The sequence below is a fragment of the Theropithecus gelada genome, chromosome 7b (genome assembly GCF_003255815.1).
Source record: "Theropithecus gelada isolate Dixy chromosome 7b, Tgel_1.0, whole genome shotgun sequence".
NCBI classification, from domain to species: Eukaryota; Metazoa; Chordata; class Mammalia; order Primates; family Cercopithecidae; genus Theropithecus; species Theropithecus gelada.
In genome coordinates, this window is record NC_037675.1 from 21,359,336 (window position 1) to 21,381,198 (window position 21,863).

General features: G+C 35.7%; 2 protein-coding genes across 2 annotated transcripts in view; one reads left to right on the forward strand and one right to left on the reverse strand.

The window, feature by feature from the left end:
* Positions 1 to 4,191: 4,191 nt before the first annotated feature.
* LOC112629329 (olfactory receptor 4Q3) overlaps positions 4,192 to 21,863 on the reverse strand; it is a 28,288-nt gene continuing 10,616 nt past the window's right edge. The window contains exons 2-3 of the mRNA XM_025392886.1: positions 18,307 to 18,401; positions 4,192 to 5,155 (exon numbers count right to left, since the gene is read on the reverse strand). Of these exons, the coding sequence (XP_025248671.1) occupies positions 4,192 to 5,133 (942 nt within the window). The 5' untranslated portion in view covers positions 5,134 to 5,155; positions 18,307 to 18,401. The remainder of the gene's footprint in view (positions 5,156 to 18,306; positions 18,402 to 21,863) is intronic.
* On the forward strand, positions 17,433 to 18,427 carry LOC112628355 (olfactory receptor 11G2-like). The gene has a single exon (XM_025391119.1). It carries the CDS (start codon positions 17,459 to 17,461, stop codon positions 18,425 to 18,427), a length of 969 nt encoding a protein of 322 aa, XP_025246904.1. The 5' UTR covers positions 17,433 to 17,458.

Sequence of the window (21,863 nt, forward strand, 5' to 3'; positions counted from 1 at the left end):
AAACTGATTAATTCCTGAAACATCACAATCTCCTAAGATTGAATTAGGAAGAGATTGTAATCCTTAATAGACAAATATCAAGCTCTGAAATTGAATCAGTAATTAAAAAAAGAAACTCTACTAACCAAAAAAAGCCCAGGACCAGAGGGATTCACAGTTGAATTCTACCAGACATATAAAGAAGAAATGGTACCAATCCTACTGAAACTATTCCCAAAAAAAATCAAAAAGGAAGGGTTCCTCCCTAACTCGTTGTATGAAGCTAACATCAGCCTATTACCAAAATCTGGCAGAGAGAAAGCATAGAAAGAAAACATCAGGCCAATATCCTGATGGACATGGATGCAAAAATCCTCAACAAATACTAGCAAACCGAATTCAGCAGCACATCAATAAGTTAATTCACTATGATCAAGTAGGCTTTGTTCCTGGGATGCAAGGTTGACTTGACATATACAAATCAATTTGATTCACCACATAAACTGAATAAAAAATAAAAACAATATGATCATCTTAATGGATGCAGAAAAAGCTTTTGATAAAACTCAACATCCTTTCATGATAAAAATCCTGAACAGACTTGGTATCAAAAGACCATATCTCAAAATAATAAGAGCCATCTATGACAAACCCACAGCTAACATGATATTGAATGGGCAAAAGCTGAGACCATTCCTCTTGGGACCTGGAACAAGACAAGGATGTCCACTCTCACAACTCCTATTCAATATAGTACTGGAAGTCCTATTTACAGCAATCGGGAAAAAAAAAAGAAAAGTCATATAAATAGGAAAGGAAGAAGTCAAACTATGTATTTTCACTGACAATGATTCTATAGTTTAAAAACTCCAAAGACTTTACCAAAAGGCCACTAGAACTGATAAACAATTTTAGCAAGGTTTCAGGATACAAAATCAATGTACAAAAATCAGTAAACATTTCTATATGCGAATAATGCCCAGGCTGAGAGTCCAATCAAGAGCATAATTCCATATACGATAGCCACAAAGAAAATGAAATACCTAGGAAAACATTTCAGCAAGATGAAAGATCTCAACAAGCATAACTACAAAACACTGATCAGAGAAATCAGAGACAACACAAATTAACGGAAAAACATTTTGTGCTCATGAATTGAAAGACTTAATGGCATTACAATCCCATATTGCCCAAAGCAATATACAAATTCAATGCTATTCCTATCAAACTATCAACGTCATTCTTCACAGAATTAGAAAAACCTCTTCTAAAATTCATATGGAACCAAAAAAAGAGCTCAAATAGCCAAAGCAATCCTAAGCAAAAACAACAAAGCCAGAGGTATTACATTACCTGACTTCAAACTATAAGTCTACAGTAACCAAAACAGCATGGTACTGGCACAATAAAAAGACACATAGGCCAATGAAACAGAATAGAGAATAGGTGTGTGGGATAAAGCCACACACTTACAGCCCTATAATCCTCAACAAAGTAGACAAAAACAGGCAATCTTCATTGAATAGGATAACTCCCTATTCAATGAAGAGTGCTTAGATAACCAGCTAGCCATAAATAGAAAAAAAAAAAAGACCTAAAATATAAATATTTTACATAATTTTGAGGGCATATACATCACCTAACATAAAAGTTATTATGCCAAGGCCGGTTTCAATATGAATAAGGCAGTTATTAGGAATTTTGCTGTCACCTGATAATGGTCTGGAGTCAGGTTCATATTTCTGTTCTTTGATTCTCTAGGATTAAACAATTGTACAATATTCTTTCAGTCTTGTTCCCCTTTCAATTTACGAGAACAACTAGTAATAATAATAACATAATCAATCAATATATAATGAGTTCTGACCATATATAGACAGTCTTACTAGAGCTTTATAAGTATTATTTTGTTTAGTTTTTCCAAAAACCCTGCGAGTTGGGTTCTATTATTGTCCTTATTGTACAGACAAAGAGGTATTGAGAGGTTGGCATTTGCCGTCTGGTATATGGTGGAGCCGAGCCATGATAAGACTATTTGACTACAGAGTCCACAGTTTGGACCTCTCCATTCTACTCTCCTCAATCATCTGGGCTCACACATTGCCTTAAAATGCTATTCACCTCCCACTAGTAGACATTGAGAGACTCTACAATTAGATATTTGGGTGCTCTATTGATGCTTAGTGGAAGGCCCAAATGGCAAGACGCCTACATTTCCAGGCACATAATAGCACACAGCAAATAATTGTTGAATTAATAAATGGATAATAACAATAAATGAAGAAATACTAAAAGATCCAAAAATCACTAGCAGTTTTTTATTAGAGGAACATCCTCCAGGAGATCTTTTCAATAAATCTGGAGTAAATATATGAATAAACATAAATGTTTAAGTTAACCTTTTTAGGGATCTTCCAGCTCTGAAGCTCCTACACAGGTATTATAGAAATTAAGTAATCTGGCCGGGTGTGGTGGCTCATGCCTGTAATCCCAGCATTTTGGGAGGCCGAGGCAGGCAGATCACCTGAGGTCAGGAGTTCAAGACCAGCCTGACCAACATGGAGAAACCCCGTCTCTACTAAAAACACAAAAATCAGCCAGGCATGGTGGCCGGTGCCTGTAATCTCAGCTACTTGGGAGGCTGAAGCAGGAGGATCAGTTGAACCTGGGAGGCGGAGGTTGTAGTGAGCCAAGATCGTGCCACTGCACTCCAACCTGGGAGACAAGAGTGAGATTCCGTCTTAAAAAAAGAAAAAAAAAAAAAAGACATGAGAGAAAGAAAGAAAGAAAGAAAAGAAGAGAAAGAAAAAAGAAAGAAAGAAAGAAAGACAGAAATAAAGAAAGAAAGAAAGAAAAAGAGAAATCTGTATAATTGGGATAAATACTCTTTCTGAGGAGAAATAAAATATTAACTTCATTATATAATTATTACCTTTCTTTTTCTTTTTCTTTGAGACAGAGTTTTGCTCTTGTTGCCCAGGCTGGAGTGCAGTGGTGTGATCTCAGCTCACTGCAACTTCTGCCTCCCAGGTTCAAGTGATTCTCCTGCCTCAGCCTTCCTGAGTAGCTGGGATTACAGGCATGTGCCACCACACCCAGTTAATTTTGTATTTTTAGTAGAGATGGAGTTTCTCCATGTTGGTCAAGCTGGTCTCGAACTCCCGACTTTAGACGATCTGCCCACCTCGGCCTCCCTAAGTGCTGGGATTACAAGCAGCTTTATTGATTGATTACATTTTTTCTAGGTGGTCGTTGGCAAGTCACTTAACTCTGAGTTCATTCTTAAAAATGAAGTTAGGTAACATTTATTCCTCAAAGCATGTTTGAGACTCAGAGGTAATAACTGTGAGCATTTCAAGAATAAGTGCTTTCAACCACAGTTCATTTCTTCCTCCTTTCCTTTAGAGGTTAAAATTCTTAAACATTATGGTCAGTTGAAGAGCCAGCTTACCTATTCACCCCCACTGTAATTCCACTCAAAGAGAAACTCAATGTAAAATTGGGTACCTCTTCTTGAGAAGCCTCTACAACAGAATACTGACAGCTTCCATCACCCCAGCACTCCTGGACTTCCTTTCTCTCACACATAAACTTTGTTAAGAGCCTATGTTCATTAGAGTGATGCCTGACTGCATTTCTAAAATTTGGGACACTATGGAACATAGTTCCAAGGTAAATACTACTACATAGGGTGGTTGTTACTGTTCTCAAGCTTTGTTAGTAACAGAACAAAGAAATTCACACTACTTCAGAAGAGGATCTGATGAGACCTCAGAAGGAACTTCCTAACACTAGGAATCATTAAACGCTGGAGGAACGGAACACAAAAAGAGATATATCTTCTTTCATTTGAATAGATTTAAAAAATGGAACAAATTGAATAAATGAAGAGTATTTAGAGACATAAAGATAGAAAAGTTGATCTTTCAAGGTGTCCTCTAATCCTAGGACTCAATTAATGCTTGTTATCATTTGTGGCCAGTAAATTCTCCTGAGTTCCCGAGTTCTCTTGATTATGGTCAAAAGGCATAGGTGGCTTTCTAGAGTGCCCCCTGTGCTTTTGAATCATAATCAAGAGTGATCCATTATAATCTGTATACTGTCTTCTCTTTTATACCAAAGTCATCAAAATGGTTTTTACACATTTACAAGATGAGTTAAGAGTCTTCCAAGAAAGAGTATGTTTTTGAAATCACCTCTTCTGCTCATTCTTTAACAAGGCAACGGAATGCCACATGGTTTTATTCGCAGCTTCTTCATAGCTGTCTTCATATCAGCATTTCTGAGTGTGTAGATGAGGGGGTTCAACATAGGTGTAATCACTGTGTAAAACACGGAGAATATCTTATCCACAGAGAAGCTGCAGAAAGGCCTCAAATAGATGAATATACATGGCATGAAGATGAGGCTGACCACTGTCAGGTGAGAGGTACAGGTAGAGAGAGCCTTGTTCTGGCCCTGGCGGAAGTGTGTTCTCAGGGTGATCAGGATGATAGCATAAGAGAATAGTAAGATCAAGAAGCAGACAAGAGACAGCAGACCACTGTTGGCTATCATCAGCATCTCTACCACATAGGTGTCCATGCAGGCCAGCTTGATGACCTGTGGGACATCACAGTAGAAGTTGTCCAGTTCATTGGGGCCACAGAAAGGCAGCTGGATGACTAGTATGATCTGCATGATAGAGTGGATAAAACCCCCACACCAGCAGGCAAGAACCAACCAAAGGCATAGCTGGGGATTCATGACTGTAAGGTAGCGCAAAGGGTTACAGATGGCAACATACCTGTCATAGGCCATGACTGTCAGCAGAAACATCTCACTGGCTCCTAGAAAGTGGAGGAAGTAGATCTGGGTCAGACATCCTGAAAAAGAGATGCTCTTGCTCTGCTGTAGGAAATCCCCTAACATCTTTGGCACAGTAACACAGCTCAGGCATAGGTCAATGAAAGAGAGATGACCTAAAAAATAATACATAGGAGATTGCAGCAGGTGAGCATGGACTTGCACTGTTACCACTATCAAGAGGTTTCCCAGGACAATAGCAATGTAAAAAAACAAAAATAGTAAGAAGAGAAATAGCTGCAGCTCCCAAGAAGATGATAGGCCCAGAAGAACAAATTCTGTCACGTTGGAATCTTGTTCTTTTTTCATCAAGCCAAGAATATCAAGTGACCTAGAGAAAGAAGAATTAAATCAGAACAAGGGAGATTTAAGGTAGATATAGATAGATAGATAGATAGATAGATAGATAGATAGATAGTATATAAATTATATAAAAATTATTTACGCAAGATCTATGAGGTAGTATAGGCAGTACACTCTTACATTGATAGAACAAGGAATTTTGTTCTTTTCTTCCAACTCTTTATTTCTGTAATACTTTTAAATTGCATTAACAGTAAACTAGAAAGAAACACAATGACCTGGACATGAGGTGATAAGTGCATGTTAATCTTTCCATTTCTTTTAATAGACAGGATAATGTCCTCTAAGGACAAAAGTTCTGGAATGGAATATCTAGATCCAATGCCCAGCTCCACCATTACCAATGGAGTACTCTCAGGCAAGGAAATAAACCTCTCTGAGTTTTATTATTTGGTCATTCAGTTTAATGCAGAGTTAATAATATCTCCCAAGATTGTTTTGAGAACCAAATGTAATGCCTTTGAGCACCATAAAAAAATAACTAGATCTCTCAAGATGAGGAAATATCTCTTACTCATCTTTGTAACCACAGCACAATACTTACTGCATAGCAGAAGCTCAATAATTTATCAAATCAAAGGAAGAATGTTTTGTAAACAACAAATTGCTATGTTGTTCAAAGGTTAGTAGTTACTACAAATAAACGTATTAGGAAACAAATCATTTAGGAAGGATTGAAAAAGAGCTCATATTTTTTTGTCTTTACTATCCCAGGTCACAGAAATTGGGAAGTTTGTAAAAATGAGGTAAGAAGAAATAGTCTCAGTCTTTAAAATATAGGAAAGCATCAGACTCAGAATGAGTAGGACAATGATTAAAAGACACTAATCACCAAGAGAAGAGACCAAGGGCCATGACCCACATCATGGGGGCATGCACAAAAGCCCACCATGACCCTTTTATAAAACAGAGTAACAAGAGAAATCAGAGTTGTATTGCTTCTGGACTTTTCAACAACCATAGATCCATAAGAAAATAAAGGATTTGCTAAGATATTGTTAGATCCATTTTCCCCTGCTCTACACTCATACTCATCCCCAACGTTTGGTGACAGTAACTTGGCTTACAAACAGAAAATCAGAGAACGTTGATACATTTCTTCCATTGAAGTAGTAGATGCTTCTCTGTCTAGAATATTTTTTATCTAGAACCAGCTATAAGCAAAATATGAAGACAAGATTTTATTTTGTGTCCCAAGCTTCGTAATCCATGTTGCACTTGGTTCTATCGAGTCATTCAGAGAATGTTACCCAATAAAATCCTTCATACTAGATATCAGGTATTTACAAAGACAATGCAGAAAAGTACTTAAATTCTAAAAATAAAAGCCCCTAATGACAAGAAAACTTTCTCTAGGATATTGTTCCAAGATAAGCCAGTAAGAGAGAGATTCAGGGGTCAAGCCACCTTTGGATGCCTCTGTCACACTATGTTTGTGACCATCCTCCAACTGCCTATATAACCAGGTGCACAGGTGCATCTAAATCTATAATCTCATAACTAATAGATCGAATCACCTCACTTTCTAGAATCAATTGGAAAATAAAACAAAACAAGAAATACAAGTTAGGGAACGATTTGCTGTTATACGTACAGCCCTACTTGAGCTCTGCTATATTGAAAATTCTCCAGTCTTTTTTGGATGCACCAAGGATTGCAAATTTCCATAAGAAAACATCATTTTGATGTTCTTTTCAGTTATCTAAAATGCATAATTAACAGGGGTCAAGTCTCATTAAAATTATGGATCTAATTTTAAAAAATAATCTTGGGAAAACTGGAAAAGTCTGAGAAAGAGAAACCAAAGTTATTTTTTTAATTAAAAAAGGTTTCTAGAAGCCAGAAAACAATGGGAACACATAATCTAAAGTGCTGTCATAATTTAGTCTCAGAATACGGCTGAGAAACAATGTGATTATTTCCTAATGTAAAGGCATAGCATACCCAGGGTGTATGGTACACTTGTTATTTCCACCAAACATTTGTTGAGAAAGAAACGATTATATTAAAACAGACAATATTAAAACTAAATAAATCAGAAGGATAGATTAAATAAGAGAAGAATATGTAAAATATGTTTTAACCCAAATTATTACAGTCCATTTATAAACCTGAGTTTACGGCCTACTTGTTTAAAGTAAGATTTAATATCAGGAAATTTTAGTACTATAAATATTCTGGACAGTCCCTAGGTGACTATTCTGATAAGATTTTATTAATAATATCAAAATCTTTACAATTACTTAAGATAAAAATAGGCAACCCTGTATGTTAGTTATTTGAGTTTTAATCAAGGTAAGCGCTGGATTCTGGTTATTCTTGGATTTTTTTTACTGACAATGAATTTGCAATCTTCAGCCAATATGAAACATAACACTAAACAATATAGAAAGCTCCCTTTTAGGTTGAATAACATTTCCACATTTGGTAGTCACCTCCCAGCTTCTGTGTTTCTGAAGTCTGATCACAGTAAGAAACTAAGCCTGTGACTGTTCTGTGAAGAATGAAAAGAACACGACACCCATCAACATGAAGGAATGTCTACACCCCAAAACTACCCCCAATCACAACATAATTTCCCTTGCCAAAGCCCTGCAGAGCATGGAAAGCCACATTCAAAAATACCAGCTCCATTACCCCATTAGCAGTAAGATCAGGCCCTATCAAGCATTTCATGTTTCAGAGCCTAAAAATAACCTAAGAATGTGAAAAAGTCAATAAAAATTTTAAGTACACAAAATGAGCCAAAATAATTGAGAATGCTTAATGCAAAATGAAAGTCTTTATGGAAGGACCCTGCTTTGAGAGAAGAGGACAAACTAAAGCTCCTTAAATAATCAAAGGCTACTTGTGTGCAGCTGAGCAGCTGGTCGCTCGTCTTTCTAAACAGGGAACCAGAGATGTTTATGAGGAAAGTATGAAGAAAAGGAGTAAAATTTTTCTCCTGGTACTTGTGCATGTGTGTGCTTTAAGCATAATAGTATACTATATTTTGCTATTATGTTTGTCTTATATTTATTTTGGTCTGTGTGGAACTAAATGCATTATTAGAGGAGGAAATGTGACTAGCTCAACAATAGAAAATGATTTGCTAGCTGGAGTTTCAATTCCATATGAATTCCTTCTGGAGGCATTTGATGCATTTTTAAATTTCTCCTGAAAACCAAGAAGTGGACACCATTGTTGAAGATGGTACCTACAGTGGTATTGTCTATTGAGAAAGAAACAATCTTTCTGCTGTAAACTTCTTTGGCCTTGTTTGAAACATTGCATTCTATATTGCACCTGTGGAAAGTAAAGAAGATCTTAGTAAAAAGAAACTTTAATAATTAAAGAAATGGAAAACGGAATCTAGAAGGGACTATAGCAGAATTAGGTAGTCTTAAGACAATATTGCCATGAAACCCGTGCCTTCAGTTATGTGAATTTGGTCCTATCTTATCCAAATCTTGCAACTATCTTCTAAGATGCCACTAGCCCTAGAATTCCTTGATGCTATAGGAATTTCACTGTTCTGTGAATGTTTCTAAGAGTAAATTTAAAACAACAAAACTCAAATGATCTCTTAAATGTAAAAATGATCAATGCCAGAGTATATAGAGAAAAAGAGTGAGGACAACAGTAAACATAAAAATAGCATCAGAGTCAGACAGAGGAGCAGGAAGGGGAGGGGAGCTTTGAATAAATATATCTGAGAAACCTACATCTTTGCTTGTCAGAAGCTATGTGGTTTCAAGGAAGGAAGATGTTTTCCTGCCATTCATCCTACCAACCCTGTCTTCAGCTTCAGGCCAGCAAAATGGGCAATCTTCAGACGACCATCGCAGCTGCCCAGTGCATGTCTTAACTGCTTCCTTATAAGCCAAGCCCTAGTTGAGGGCTGGCTGCATGAACTGGAAATATCTCCTATCCCTAGGACTCTAGCTGTATCTGAGGTTTTTATGGTTCTTACAACACTGCTTAGCTTAATGAGCCCTGGGATTCCCTAGGCTGCTGCTGTTTGAGTTGTATTAAATTTAGTTCTTCCTAGGAAGTTGACCTTGGGACCTGCAGGCTCTGAAGCAATTAGAACTGCTTCATAACAGAACCCACTTATTTTACTTACTTTGGATTGATTAATTTGTAATTTGTCATTGATTTATTTGTATATGCCATCCATTTTCCATGCCTCAGTCTGTATCTGAAGAAGATTCTCACTGGTTTTTCTCTCAACCATGCTCCTTGAAGTGGCAGAAGCTGAAGGATAAATACCATGCTAAGGTATTTATCTCTGGGATAATTCCAGGGATAGCTTAGTATTTATCCTTTAAGGTAATATAGAGTCTTGATACAACACCTGATCTCTTGAAACCTCGAGCAGCTTACCTACTGGCATTTATTCATGGAGTGTATCCAGAAAACACAGCTGTTGCCATTAGTAATTTTTTATAGACTGACTGTCAAATCTAATTTTTTAAATATCATAAAACATAATTCTCAAACAAATACATAATGAACACATCAAAACCTGTATTTAACTAATTAATGAAGGATAGCAGGATAACAAAACCTGTTCAAAAAAGAATATGAAAAGTGTGATTTTACATAATCAGAGCAAAAAATGAACACTAAAATAAAATTGTTAAATTAGACGTAATCCAGTTAATGTCTCATGACACAGATTTACCTATATAACAAACCTGCACGTGTACCTCTGAACTTAAAAGTTAAAAAATATCAACATGACAAAAATATTCATTTTATTTCATACAGCTCTAAAAAGGGGTAATAAGACCTTAATCTTTGGGATTATCTTTTCTACCACACTAAAAAGATACAATTTAGCAGTTTTCTATAACATCTAGCTATATGTAATTATACAATGTCTGAGATGCCATAATTCATATATAATAAGTTAAACAAAATCACATTTGCTAGAGAGTCAGATGACTCTTAGCTGGGCTTGCTAAACAATGATTTTTGTTTTGTTATTTTTTATTTCTGTTGGTACATAGTAGGTGTATATATTTATGGAGTATGAGATATTTGGGTACAGGCAAATAATACATAATAATCACATCGTGGTAAATGGGGTATTTATCCACTCAAGCATTTATCCTTCGTGTTACAAACAATCCAATTATATTATTTTCGTTATTTTAAAATGTACAATTAAATCATTATTTACTATATTCACCCTGTTGTGCTATCAAATACTAGATACTATTTGTTCTTTATATTTTTTATCCCTAACTATTCCCATTTTTCCCCATCCCACACTTCCACCATCTGTCTCAGTTTTTGGTAATCATCATTCTACTCTTTATCTGCATGATTCAGTCGTTTTAATTTTTAGTTCCCACAGATAAGTGAGAATATGGGAAGTTTGTCTGTCTGTGCCTGGCTTATTTCACTTAACACAATAATCCCCATTTCCATCTGTGTTGTTGCAAATGATCTCATTCTTTTTATGGCTGAATAGTACTCTATTGTATATATATGTACCACATTTTCTTCATTCATCTATTGATGGTGCTCAATTGATGGAAATTTAGGTTGTTTCCACATCTTGGCTATTGTGAACAAAGCTAAAACAAACATGAGAATGCAGATAACTCTTTGATATACTGTTATTTTTTCTTTTGGGTCTACATCTAGCAATGAGGTTGCAAGATCATAAAGTAGCTCTATATTTTGGGGAGAATCTCCAAACTGTTTTCCATAGTGGTTGTACTAATTCACATTCCTACCGACAGAGTATGACAGTTCCCTTTTCTCCTCATCCTCATCAGCATTTGTTATTGCCTGTCTTTGGATAAAAGCCATTTTAAATGGGGTGAGATGGTATCTCATTGTAGCTTTGAGGTTCATTTCTCTGATTATCAATGGTGTTGAGCACCTTTTTATATATCTGTTTGCTATTTGTATTGTCTTTTGAGAAATCTCTATTCAGATCCTTTGCCTAGTTTTAAATTAGATTATTAGGGTTTTTTCCTATAAAGTTGTTTCCTGGTTATTAATCCCTTGTCAGATGGGTAGTTTGCAAATATTTTCTCCCATTCTGTGGGTTGACTCTCCACATTGTTGATTGTTTTTCCTTGGATGTGCAGAAGCTTTTTAACTGGATGTGATCCCACTTGTCCATTTTTGCTTTGGTGGCCCGTGTTCATGGACCATTTCTCAAGAAATCTTTGTCCAGACCAATATCTAAGAGAGTTTCCCCCAATGTTTTCTTTTAGTAGTTTAATTTTTTAAGGTCTTAGATTTAAGCCTTTAATCCATTTTAATTTGATTTTTGTATATGCCAAGAGATAGGGGTCTTGTTTCATTCTTCTGCATATGGATATCCAGTTTTCCCAGCACCATTTATTGAAAAGACTGTTCTTTCCCCAATGTATGTTCTTGGCACTTTTGTAGAAAATGAGTTCACTGTTGATGTACAGATTTGCTTCTGGGTTCTCTATTCTGTTCCATTGACCTATGGGTCTGTTTTTTATGCCAGTACCATGGTGTTTTGGTTACCATAGCTCTATAGTGTAGTTTAAAGTCAGGTAATGTGATTCATCCAGTTTTGGTTTATTTGTTCAGGATAGCTCTGGGTATTCTGGATCATTTGGGCTTCCATATCAATTTTAGGATTGTTTTTTCTATTTCTGTGGAGTGGCATTGGTATTTTGATAGAGATTCAATCTGTAGATTGCTTTTGGTAGTATAACATTTTGACAATAACTGTTTCAATTCGTGAACAAGGAATATCTTTCCATTTCTTTGTGTCTTCTTTAGTTTCTTTCATCAATGTTTTATAGTTTTCATTGTAGAGATTTTTACTTTTTTGGTTAATTCCTAGGTATTTAATTTTATTTGTAGCTATTGCAAATGGGATTACTTTCTTGGTTTGTTTTTCAGACAGTTCACTGTTGACATATAGAAATGCTACTGACTATTATATGTTGATTTTGTATCCTGCAACTTTACTAAATTTATCAGTTCTAATAGTGTTTTTGTTGAGTTTTTAGGTCTTTTCCAATATAAGACCACATCATCTGCAAACAAGGATAATTTGACTTCTTCCTTTCCAATTTGGATGCCTTTTATTTTTTTCTCTTGTCTGACTGCTTTAGCTAGGACTTCTAGTACTATAGTAAATAAAGTGGTAAAAGTTGGCATTCTTGTTGTGTTCCAGATATTAAAGGCTTTCAGTTTCTCTCCATTCAGCATAATTCTGTCTGTGGGTCTGTCATATATGGCTTTTATTATGTTGCAGTTTGTTCCTTCTATACCCAGTTTTTTGGATTTTTATGATGAATGGATGTTGAACTTTATCAAATTTTTCAGCATCAGTTGAAATGATGAGATGGTTATTCTCCTTCACACTGTTGATTGTGTATCATATTGATTGATTTTCACCTGCTGAACCATTCTTGCATCCCTGGGATCAATCCTACTTTGTATGTTGTCATTTACTTGTGGAAGCTAAAAATTAAAACAATTGAACTCATGGAGATATAAAGTGGAAGGTTACCAGAAACTGAGAAAGATAGTGGCTGGGGGGATGGGAAGGCAGGTAGGGATAGTTAATGGGCACAAAAGGTAGTTAGAAAGAACGAATAAAATCTAGTATTTAATAGCACAAGAGGGTGACTATCATCAATCATAATTTAATTGTACATTTCAAAGTAACTAAAAGAGTGTAATTGAATTGTTTGTAACCCAAAGGATAAAAATGCTTGAGGGGGATGGATACCCAATTTACCATTATGTGATTATTATGCATTGCATGCCTGTATCTAAGTATCTCATGTACTCAATAAATATATGCACCTCCCACGTACATACCAAAGTTTAAAATAAATTTTAAAAAAGAAAAGAAAAGGCCAGGCACAGTGGCTCACACCTGTAATCCCAGCACTTTGGGAGGCCAAGGCAGGTGGATCAACTGAGGTGAGGAGTTCAAGACCAGCCTGGCCAACATGATGAAACCCCGTCTCTAATGAAAAATACAAAAAAAAAATTAGCTGGGCCGTGGTAGTGGGCACTTGCAATCCCAGCTACTCAGGAGGCTAAGGCAGAAGAATTACTTGAACCCAGGAGGCGCAGGTTGCAGTGAGCCCAGATGGTGCCATTGCACTCTAGCCTGAGCAACAACAGCAAAACTCTGTCAAGAAAGAAAGAAAGAAGGAAAGAAGGAAGGAAGGAAGGAAGGAAGGAAGGAAGGAAGGAAGGAAGGAAGGAAGGAAGGAGAAACTACAAGGCAATAACTTGACCATAGATGCAAAAATTCTCAACAAAATACCAGCAAACTGAATCCAACAACACATTAAAAAGACAGTTCACCACAACCAAGTGGGTTTTATTCCAGGAATGCAAGAGTGAGTCAGTACAAGTGAATCAAAAAGTTTGATACATTACACTAATAGAATAAAAGACAAAAACTATACGATCATTTCAATAGATGCAAAAAAAAAGCATCTGATAAAATTTATCCTTGCTTCATGATAAAAATTCAACAAATTTAGGCATAGAAGGAGCATACTTCAACATAATAAAGGCCATATATCAGAAACTCACAGTGAAAATCATACTGACATAGGAAAAACAGAAAGTCCTTCTTCTAAGAACAGAAAAAAGACAAGGATGCTCACTTTCACCACACCTATTGAATGTAGTACTGGAAGTTTTGGCCAGAGAATCAGCAAGAGAAAGAAATAAAAGGCATTCGAACTGGAAAAGAAGAAGTTAAATTGTTTCTCATTGCAGATGACATGATCTTGTATAGACAAAAACATAAAAACGTTATCAAGACAACTCTTAGAAGTGATAAATGAATTCAGTAAGGTTGCAGAATACAAAATCAATATACAAAAATAAGTAGCACTTTTATGTGGTAATAATTGTCTGAAAAGAATTCAAGATAACAATCTTATTTATATTATCTACAAAATAAAAAAATATAACTCTTAGAAATTAATTTAACCAAGGATGTGAAAGATATCTACAATGAAGCCATAAAATGTTTATGAAAAAATTTGAAGACAGAAATAAATGGAAAGATAATCCTGCATTCATGGATTCAAATAATTAATATTGTTAAAATGTTCACACTACCCAAAACAATCTATGGATTTATCGAAATACCAATGACATTCTTCACAGAAATAGAAACAACAATCCTAAAATTTGTATGGAACTTACAAAAGACCTGGAATAGCCAAAGCAGTCTTGACTCAAAAGAACAAAGTTGGAGGCATCACACTACCTGACCTGAAAGTATACTATAAAGCTATAGTAACCAAAACAGCATGATACTGGCATTAAAAACAGATGCAAAAACCAATGGAATAGAATACAGAGCCCAGAAATAAATCCACAGGTGATACAGTCACCTAATAATATTTTGACAAGGCTGCCAAGAACACACAATGGGGAAAGGTCAGTATTTTCAATAAATGGTATTGGGAAAACTTTGTATCTATATGCAGAAAAATGAACTTATAAACCCTTATTTCATACCATACAAAAAAATCAACTAAAAATAGTTTAAACACTGAAACATAAGACCTAAAGCTGTAAAACTAGTAGAAGGGAAAACATAAGAGAAAAACTATACAACACTGATGTAGGCAAAAGCTAAGGCAAGAAAAACAAAAATAGACAAAGGAGGTTACATCAAAATAAAAAGCTTCTGCTTAAAAGAAATCACAGAACCAAAAAATGACCTACAGAATTGGAGAAAATTTTTGCAAACTATGTATCTGATAAGGGGTTAATATTCAAAATATATGAGGAACTCAAGCAACTCAATAGCAAAAATCAGCAACATCATCAAATAATTCATTTTAAAAGTAGGCAAAAAACCTGACTAGACATTTTTAAAAATATGACATGCAAATGACCAAAAAGCATATGAAAAAATCCTCAGCATCACTGATCATCAGGTAAATGCAAATCAAAACCACAATGAGATAGCACCTCAGCCCAATCATGATCAAACAGACAAAAGATGGCAATAGTTGGTGAGAATGCTGAGAAAAGGGAATGTTTATACACTGTCGGTGGTAATGCAAATTAGTACAGTCATTATGAAAAACGATATGAGGTTCCTCAAAAAATTAAAAATATATATAGTATATGGTTAATATACAGTAGGCATTCAGTAAATATTTGTGGAATAACTAAATGCCAATTAAATTTCTTGTGCGCTACATAAAATTCAACTCAAATATCTCTAATAACTCTGCAGGTATAAATATTTGATGAGCAGAGAACGATTTTTCTTCAAAATAGATATAGAGAGTATTATGGTAAAGCTTACCACTGTAGCTATAATGACAATCCCTTTTACTACTTAATTATTCCTCAGGAAGCTTTGACAATACATGGACACAAAAGAAAAAAGAAAAGATAAGATCTGCTTCCACATTTTCACTATTCTTTAGGGGATAGTAAGAACTGGCTTTTGATTGTGAACATTCAAAATGATATCCTCTTTTAAACAAACACTATCACAAGAGAGACAGAGCTCCAAGTCCCAACAGGCTATGATGCAAGTAAATAGACATATATAATACACTCACTTGAGCTTGCATTTTGACCATTAATATATGCTTTGAAGGTGGGGAAAATCTTTTAGGGTTTACTTTTTGCAACCCATGAGAGATTACAAACAGGATCATGCAATTCCTTGGAAGTTCTTCACGTGTCTTTGGCTCTGTGGAATAATATTTTGTCTCCTGTCCCTGACCTTCTCAGCATTCATTCAAAGAGTGAGTGGGAAGTATATAACACGTGAGTCACCCAGTTTTTTTTTTTCAAAAATAATAGAAAATGTTTTCTTCTTGTCTTTGAGAAAACTAAAAATATATCTTAGAGTGAAATGCTGGCAAAGAATGAAGCTGAAAAATACAAGTTCTTCTTCTTGTTTCCCTGAATTCTGGAGGATATTTTTCAATTATGGTTCATATCCCGTTAAAATATGAATAGCCACATATACAAAAAGAAGAGGATTTCAAATGAAGATGTATATTAACTGATGAATTGATGGAGAAGGGTATATTTTGGTAATTTTTGTTACTTGGTGAGTAGAAGAAATATGGCATATTTCTCTTTCCAGCAATATTTTCTTTCTCAAGCCCAAATACTGATTTTCAGTTCCATTACATTAATAAGACTTGGTATTATACAAATTACTTATTATTTAAGAAACAAAAATCTTCAGCTTGTATGACTTTTTCTTATTTTTGTTGTTATTTGGGCTAGAAGTTAACCAGAGAGTGATCAGGGGAAACGTTTCATGTTTCAGGTTTGCCTAGATAGGAAAGGCCTCAGAGAACCACCACAGTGAGATGCAAAATAGCACCAAAGGTCAAAGAAAGAAAAAGGAACATGTGGAAGAAAGCAGTGAATAAAAAACATGGAACATTCATAATATAAACCTTATCTGCCTTTCTTATTTTCCTGCAGCTGACTTGGTCATGGTTAACAAATAACAAGCACATTGAACTTGGCCACATTCACTCAGACCAGCTGCTCTCCCTAACCTTAATGTCATAATGGGCATATGAAGTTCATATATTCACCTGGAAGCATATAAAAATATTTAGAGCAATTTAAGGGCCAAAGTGTGGCACACTTCTTCACAGCATATAGTGTATCCAGCTGCCTAAAAAGAAAAGAATGTATTTTGTATGCTAAACATTGGTAGAGATACATGAAACAGCATAAAAGACCATATATCTTCTAATGACCTAGTTCTTTCTTATTACCACTTTAAAACACTACAAGTAACCTGGAGTAGCTGAAATTGAAAGTAAATATTAATTTGTGCCCTGGCATGGCACTATATTGAGAAAGAGTATTTTTAAATATCTTGATTTTGTATTTTTTTTATATCACTAATAAATCATAATGAATCAGGTATTCATAGCCCTGTTGAAAGAACTTCATACCCAGATAAATATAGTATCAATAATGCAGGTAGACAGAAGAAAGGGTAGACTCATTGTATATAGGTAATTTATTGGAATCACAAAAATTTGCTTCCCGGTTTCAAGTCTAGTGGTCTTAGCAAGAAAAAAAACAAAACTCTCCACAATTCATATTTTCCCTGCTTTCTATTGTTGGGATTTATTAAAATAAATATGTGTAGGAGTTGAGTCATGAAAGTCACACTTTTGTTGTTTAAACAAAAGTCCAATTGTTTACTACTTTATAATATACATGATAAAGAATTTGGGTTGTTTCCAAGAAGAACCAGCATGTTCCATTTCATGTTTCAATTACCTCTGCCATCTCCATGTCTTCCAGACTAATGAATGTGTCCAGCATAGAAACTATCAACTTTGTTAGCTCCTTTATCCTCATGGGCTTTCCCTCAAGCCCAGAAATGCAGCTCCTCTACTTCGGTCTCTTCTCAGTAGCCTATACTCTCACCCTGATGGGAAATGCAGCCATTGTCTGTGCTGTGTGGTGGGACCGGCACCTTCACACTCCCATGTATATCCTCCTGGGAAATTTCTCTCTCCTGGAAATATGTTATGTTACTACAACTGTTCCTGAAATGCTGGCCAACTTCCTCTCCACGAGCAAGTCCATCTCATTCATGAGTTGTTTTGCACAGTTCTACTTCTTCTTCTCTTTTGGGTGTGATGAGGGCTTCTTCCTTTGCATCATGGCCTTTGACAGGTATCTTGCCATCTGCCGCCCTCTACATTATCCACGCATCATGACTAAACAAGTATGCACTGGCCTTATTATCTTTGCCTGGTCATGTGGGTTTGTAATCTTCCTGACTCCAGTTATTCTCATTTCACAGCTATCATACTGTGGCCCAAATATTATCAACCATTTTGTTTGTGATCCTGTCCCATTGATGATGTTGTCCTGTTCTGAAGACATCATCACCCAGCTCATTTACTCCACATTCAATTCTGTCTTCATGATTGGCACCTTTCTCTTTATCCTTTGTTCCTATGTTCTGGTGATTCTGGCTGTAATACGGATGTCCTCAGAGGCTGGCAAACAAAAGGCTTTCTCCACTTGTGCTTCTCATTTGGCGGTTGTCACCTTGTTTTATGGCTCTATCGTGGTGATGTATGTTAGTCCTGGATCAGGACACACAGTAAAAATGCAAAAAATCATTACCTTATTCTATTCTGTGATTACACCTCTCTGCAATCCTCTAATATATAGTCTCAGGAACAAAGAGATGAAAGATTCTCTGAGGAAAATCTTCAGGACTGGAAAGGGTGTTAATAAAATATAAATAAAAGATCATTTCCATTTATCAAATGGAACTTAATTAGACATGAATATTTGTCTACAGAATCATTGTTTTATTTAAGAACTGCTATAATAATGACCCATTAACATCTTAAACACCACTAACCATAATTTGCAATACTGTGGTCTTAAGAAGAAAGCTTCAACGGTGAATTAGATTTTGTGTTGAAGTGAATAAAAAGCATGTAAAATTCTGTGTCTAAGCTAATCAGAACCTCTATATGTAATTCAACTTTTTAAAAAGAATACAGATGTCCATTTTGTATTACTGAGCTAAAGCAATTGATAACACATGTAACAGATATCGTAGACTGCTCCCACAATTAACACTGTAATTCCATAATTGTCCACCAGGGCATACTGGCTGAAAAAGAGTCAAGTTTTTAGATGTTCATCTTGTCAAAATGTAGCAAGTGGGCTTTACATCATGGAAATAGATTAATAGCCTTAGTTTGATATTCAGTGTTTTTTCAGAGAGTACACAAAACAAGAATTAGGAATTTAAAGCAGTTTAGTTACCTGGAATATAGTGCAGGTAAGACCTAAACAAAAAGGTGAATACTACTCAGGCTATAGCTTGCTTTGCTGTAAACCCAGTTTAAACACAGGTTTTGATATCATAATTAATTTAGTATTAATACTGTGTGACTTGTGTACTGCTGGGCAGTACTAAAATAAAATTCTTAAAATCCATTTTATAAATATTTGACTAACATATTGCTTCAATTTTGATCTTTGTTTTGTTCTATGGCCATTTTTTTTCAAATACAACTCTCAAAAACATGATGAAAAGGAATCACAATATGAAATGTAATTTACAGAATTTTAATTTGTAAGCCCTCATAGTTATTTGCTCCGCAAAATGAGGTGCAGCTGCAATTAGTTTTTGTGTCATAAAGAACCTGTGTTGAGAATATTTTCTGAGTTTGAAAGGCAGGATTTATATGAGTCCTGGGGAAATGGGTGGTTGTTTTATTATACTTCACAAGTGAAATGTAAATTAAATAGCTAAATACTTGCTGAAAAACTCTTTTATATAGGAAGAAAATAGAAACAATTTAGAACTTCATTCAAACTGACTTAAATGGTGGCCTCTCTTTAAAGTGCTGACAAATTTAACACTGAGTTTCACCTTTCCATGCCAGTTTTGTTTATCTTTCTTAATTATATGAGAAAAAAAGGGATAGAAATTCTTAATAAAATATAATGTCAATTGTTATGAGCATGCACCGTGCCCATATTTGCAATTATCTTCAAGTTAATCATTAACTAATCTTATCTTACCGATATTAAATTCTATCTCATATTGAGCTTGCTAGCACCTGATAGAAAAAATGGCAAACTATTTGATACAGTAAGAAGCATTTCCATAAGATACAAACATGCCTTCATTTTGACAGTATCTCTTCCTCAGTTTGTCCTCTGACTGGGCCAGGTCCCTGATGGGCACAGAGTTGAGAAACAAACATCTGCATACTTTGTGCTTATTCTCATAGGCCCATACATATGCCTCCACCTCAAATTTCCTTAAATCTGATTTTTCTGTATTTTGGGGGAGCTTTTCTTAGTGAAGTTTTTTTACAACAATCTTTATTCTACACATATCCTTATCTTGCCTAGCAAGCTATTTCTCCCAACATTCAAAGTGAACAACTAAGTATATTGCTCCCAGATCATCGGTTTATGAGGATTTCCTCCATCACTACATTCTATGGCTACCCTTGAGAGGTGTTAAACTGCAGCATGCAGTCATACCTATGGCTTCATGGTGGGAAATAGATAGATTTCATACAACCAACTAATAAAGGAGGAAAGAGCCTCAGGCTTCACTCACAAATGGATTGTCTGAATATACACTTGGACAAGGAAAATATTGACTAATGCTGCAGCTTAACGCCTCTCAAGGGTAATCATAGAATGTAGTGATGGAGGAAATCCTCACAAACCCATGATTTGGGAGCAATATACTTAGTTGTCCACTTTGAATGTTGGGAGAAATAGCTTGCTAGGCAAGTAGAATAATGATTGTTGTAAAAAAGCTTCACTAAGCAAAGCCCCCCAAAAATACAGAAAAATCAGATTTAAGGAAACTTGAGGTGGAGGCCTATGTATGGGCCTATGAGAATAAGCACAAAGTATGCAGATCTTTGTTTCTCAACTCTGTGCCATTAGAAAGTATCCTCCAGAGTGGAGGCACTCAATAGCTAGGTGAAAAGAATGAGTCATCTAAAAATGTCAGTCAACTCTGATTTCATTCACCTCAGTGCTTATAAAAGGGAATATAAAGAAAGTTTTATACATGGAAAATATGCACGAGCCAGAAAATATGGGCATTCTCTTACCAAGGTTGGTGACAAGTCACTGAGCCACTGATGAGCCACTGAAGATGCAGCCTTGATGAGAAACCAACATTAAGCCCTCAATATGGCATCAATCTTTGAGAAAACCAGCCAGCAAGGGGTGGCAAATTGATTACATCAAATTTCTTTTACTTTGGGGGGTGCAAAGTGACATGAAAGAGCATAGTCAACCTCTACTTCTTCATTTCTTTTTTTTTTTGTTTTTTTTTGGTTTTTTTGACACGGAGTCTCACTCTGTTGCCCAGACTGGAGTGCAGTGGCGCAATCTCGGCTCACTGCAAGCTCTGCCTCCCAGGTTCACGCCATTCTCCTGCCTCAGCCACCCGAGTAGCTTCGACTACAGGCACCCACCACCACGCCTGGCTAATTTTTTTTGTATTTTTAGTAAAGACGGGGTTTCACTGTGTTAGCCAGGATGGTCTCGATCTCCTGACCTTGTGATCCTCCCGCCTCGGCCTCCCAAAGTGCTGGGATTACAGGCGTGAGCCACCGCGCCCGGCCCTACTTCTTCATTTCTTATTCACTCCCCAACCCCCTATGATCTTGCTTTCTATCTCCTCTGTTTGACTAAAACTTCTTTTCATCATGTTTCTGTAGAGGATTAACAATAATCATCATATGGATATTTTATCTTAGGTATAAGAAAGTATAGTAACTCAAATAGGTTTTTCAATCTACCATTGTTTTCATTAGTCAACATTATCTTAGCCAGTGAAGATGTGAACTCTACATTTTGTAATTCTGTGTTGTTTGGGTTTGAAAACCTTTGCTATAACCTGGGAATCAGTTGTCTTGGATCAGTTGCAGCCTCTTATGAACAAGAGTAAAGATGAAAAAGTTGAAAAATGTGTATTACCCTATAATTGCAACCCAAAATCTAGCTTATTTTTCATGTTTCACATGAAATAGATGTTTAACCTAGTAGTTCTCAACTTTAATATCCATATCAATCACCTATGGATCTTTTCAAAACGCAGATTCTCTGTGACATCAGGAAGATTGAACAATAGGAGGTCCCAGTTTTCCCTCCCCTTCATAGAATGTTCAATTAGCAACTGT

Coding starts and splice junctions, on each gene's coding strand:
- LOC112628355 (XM_025391119.1), top strand. CDS start 17,459: ATGTCTTCCAGACTAATGAATGTGTCCAGCATAGAAACTATCAACTTT.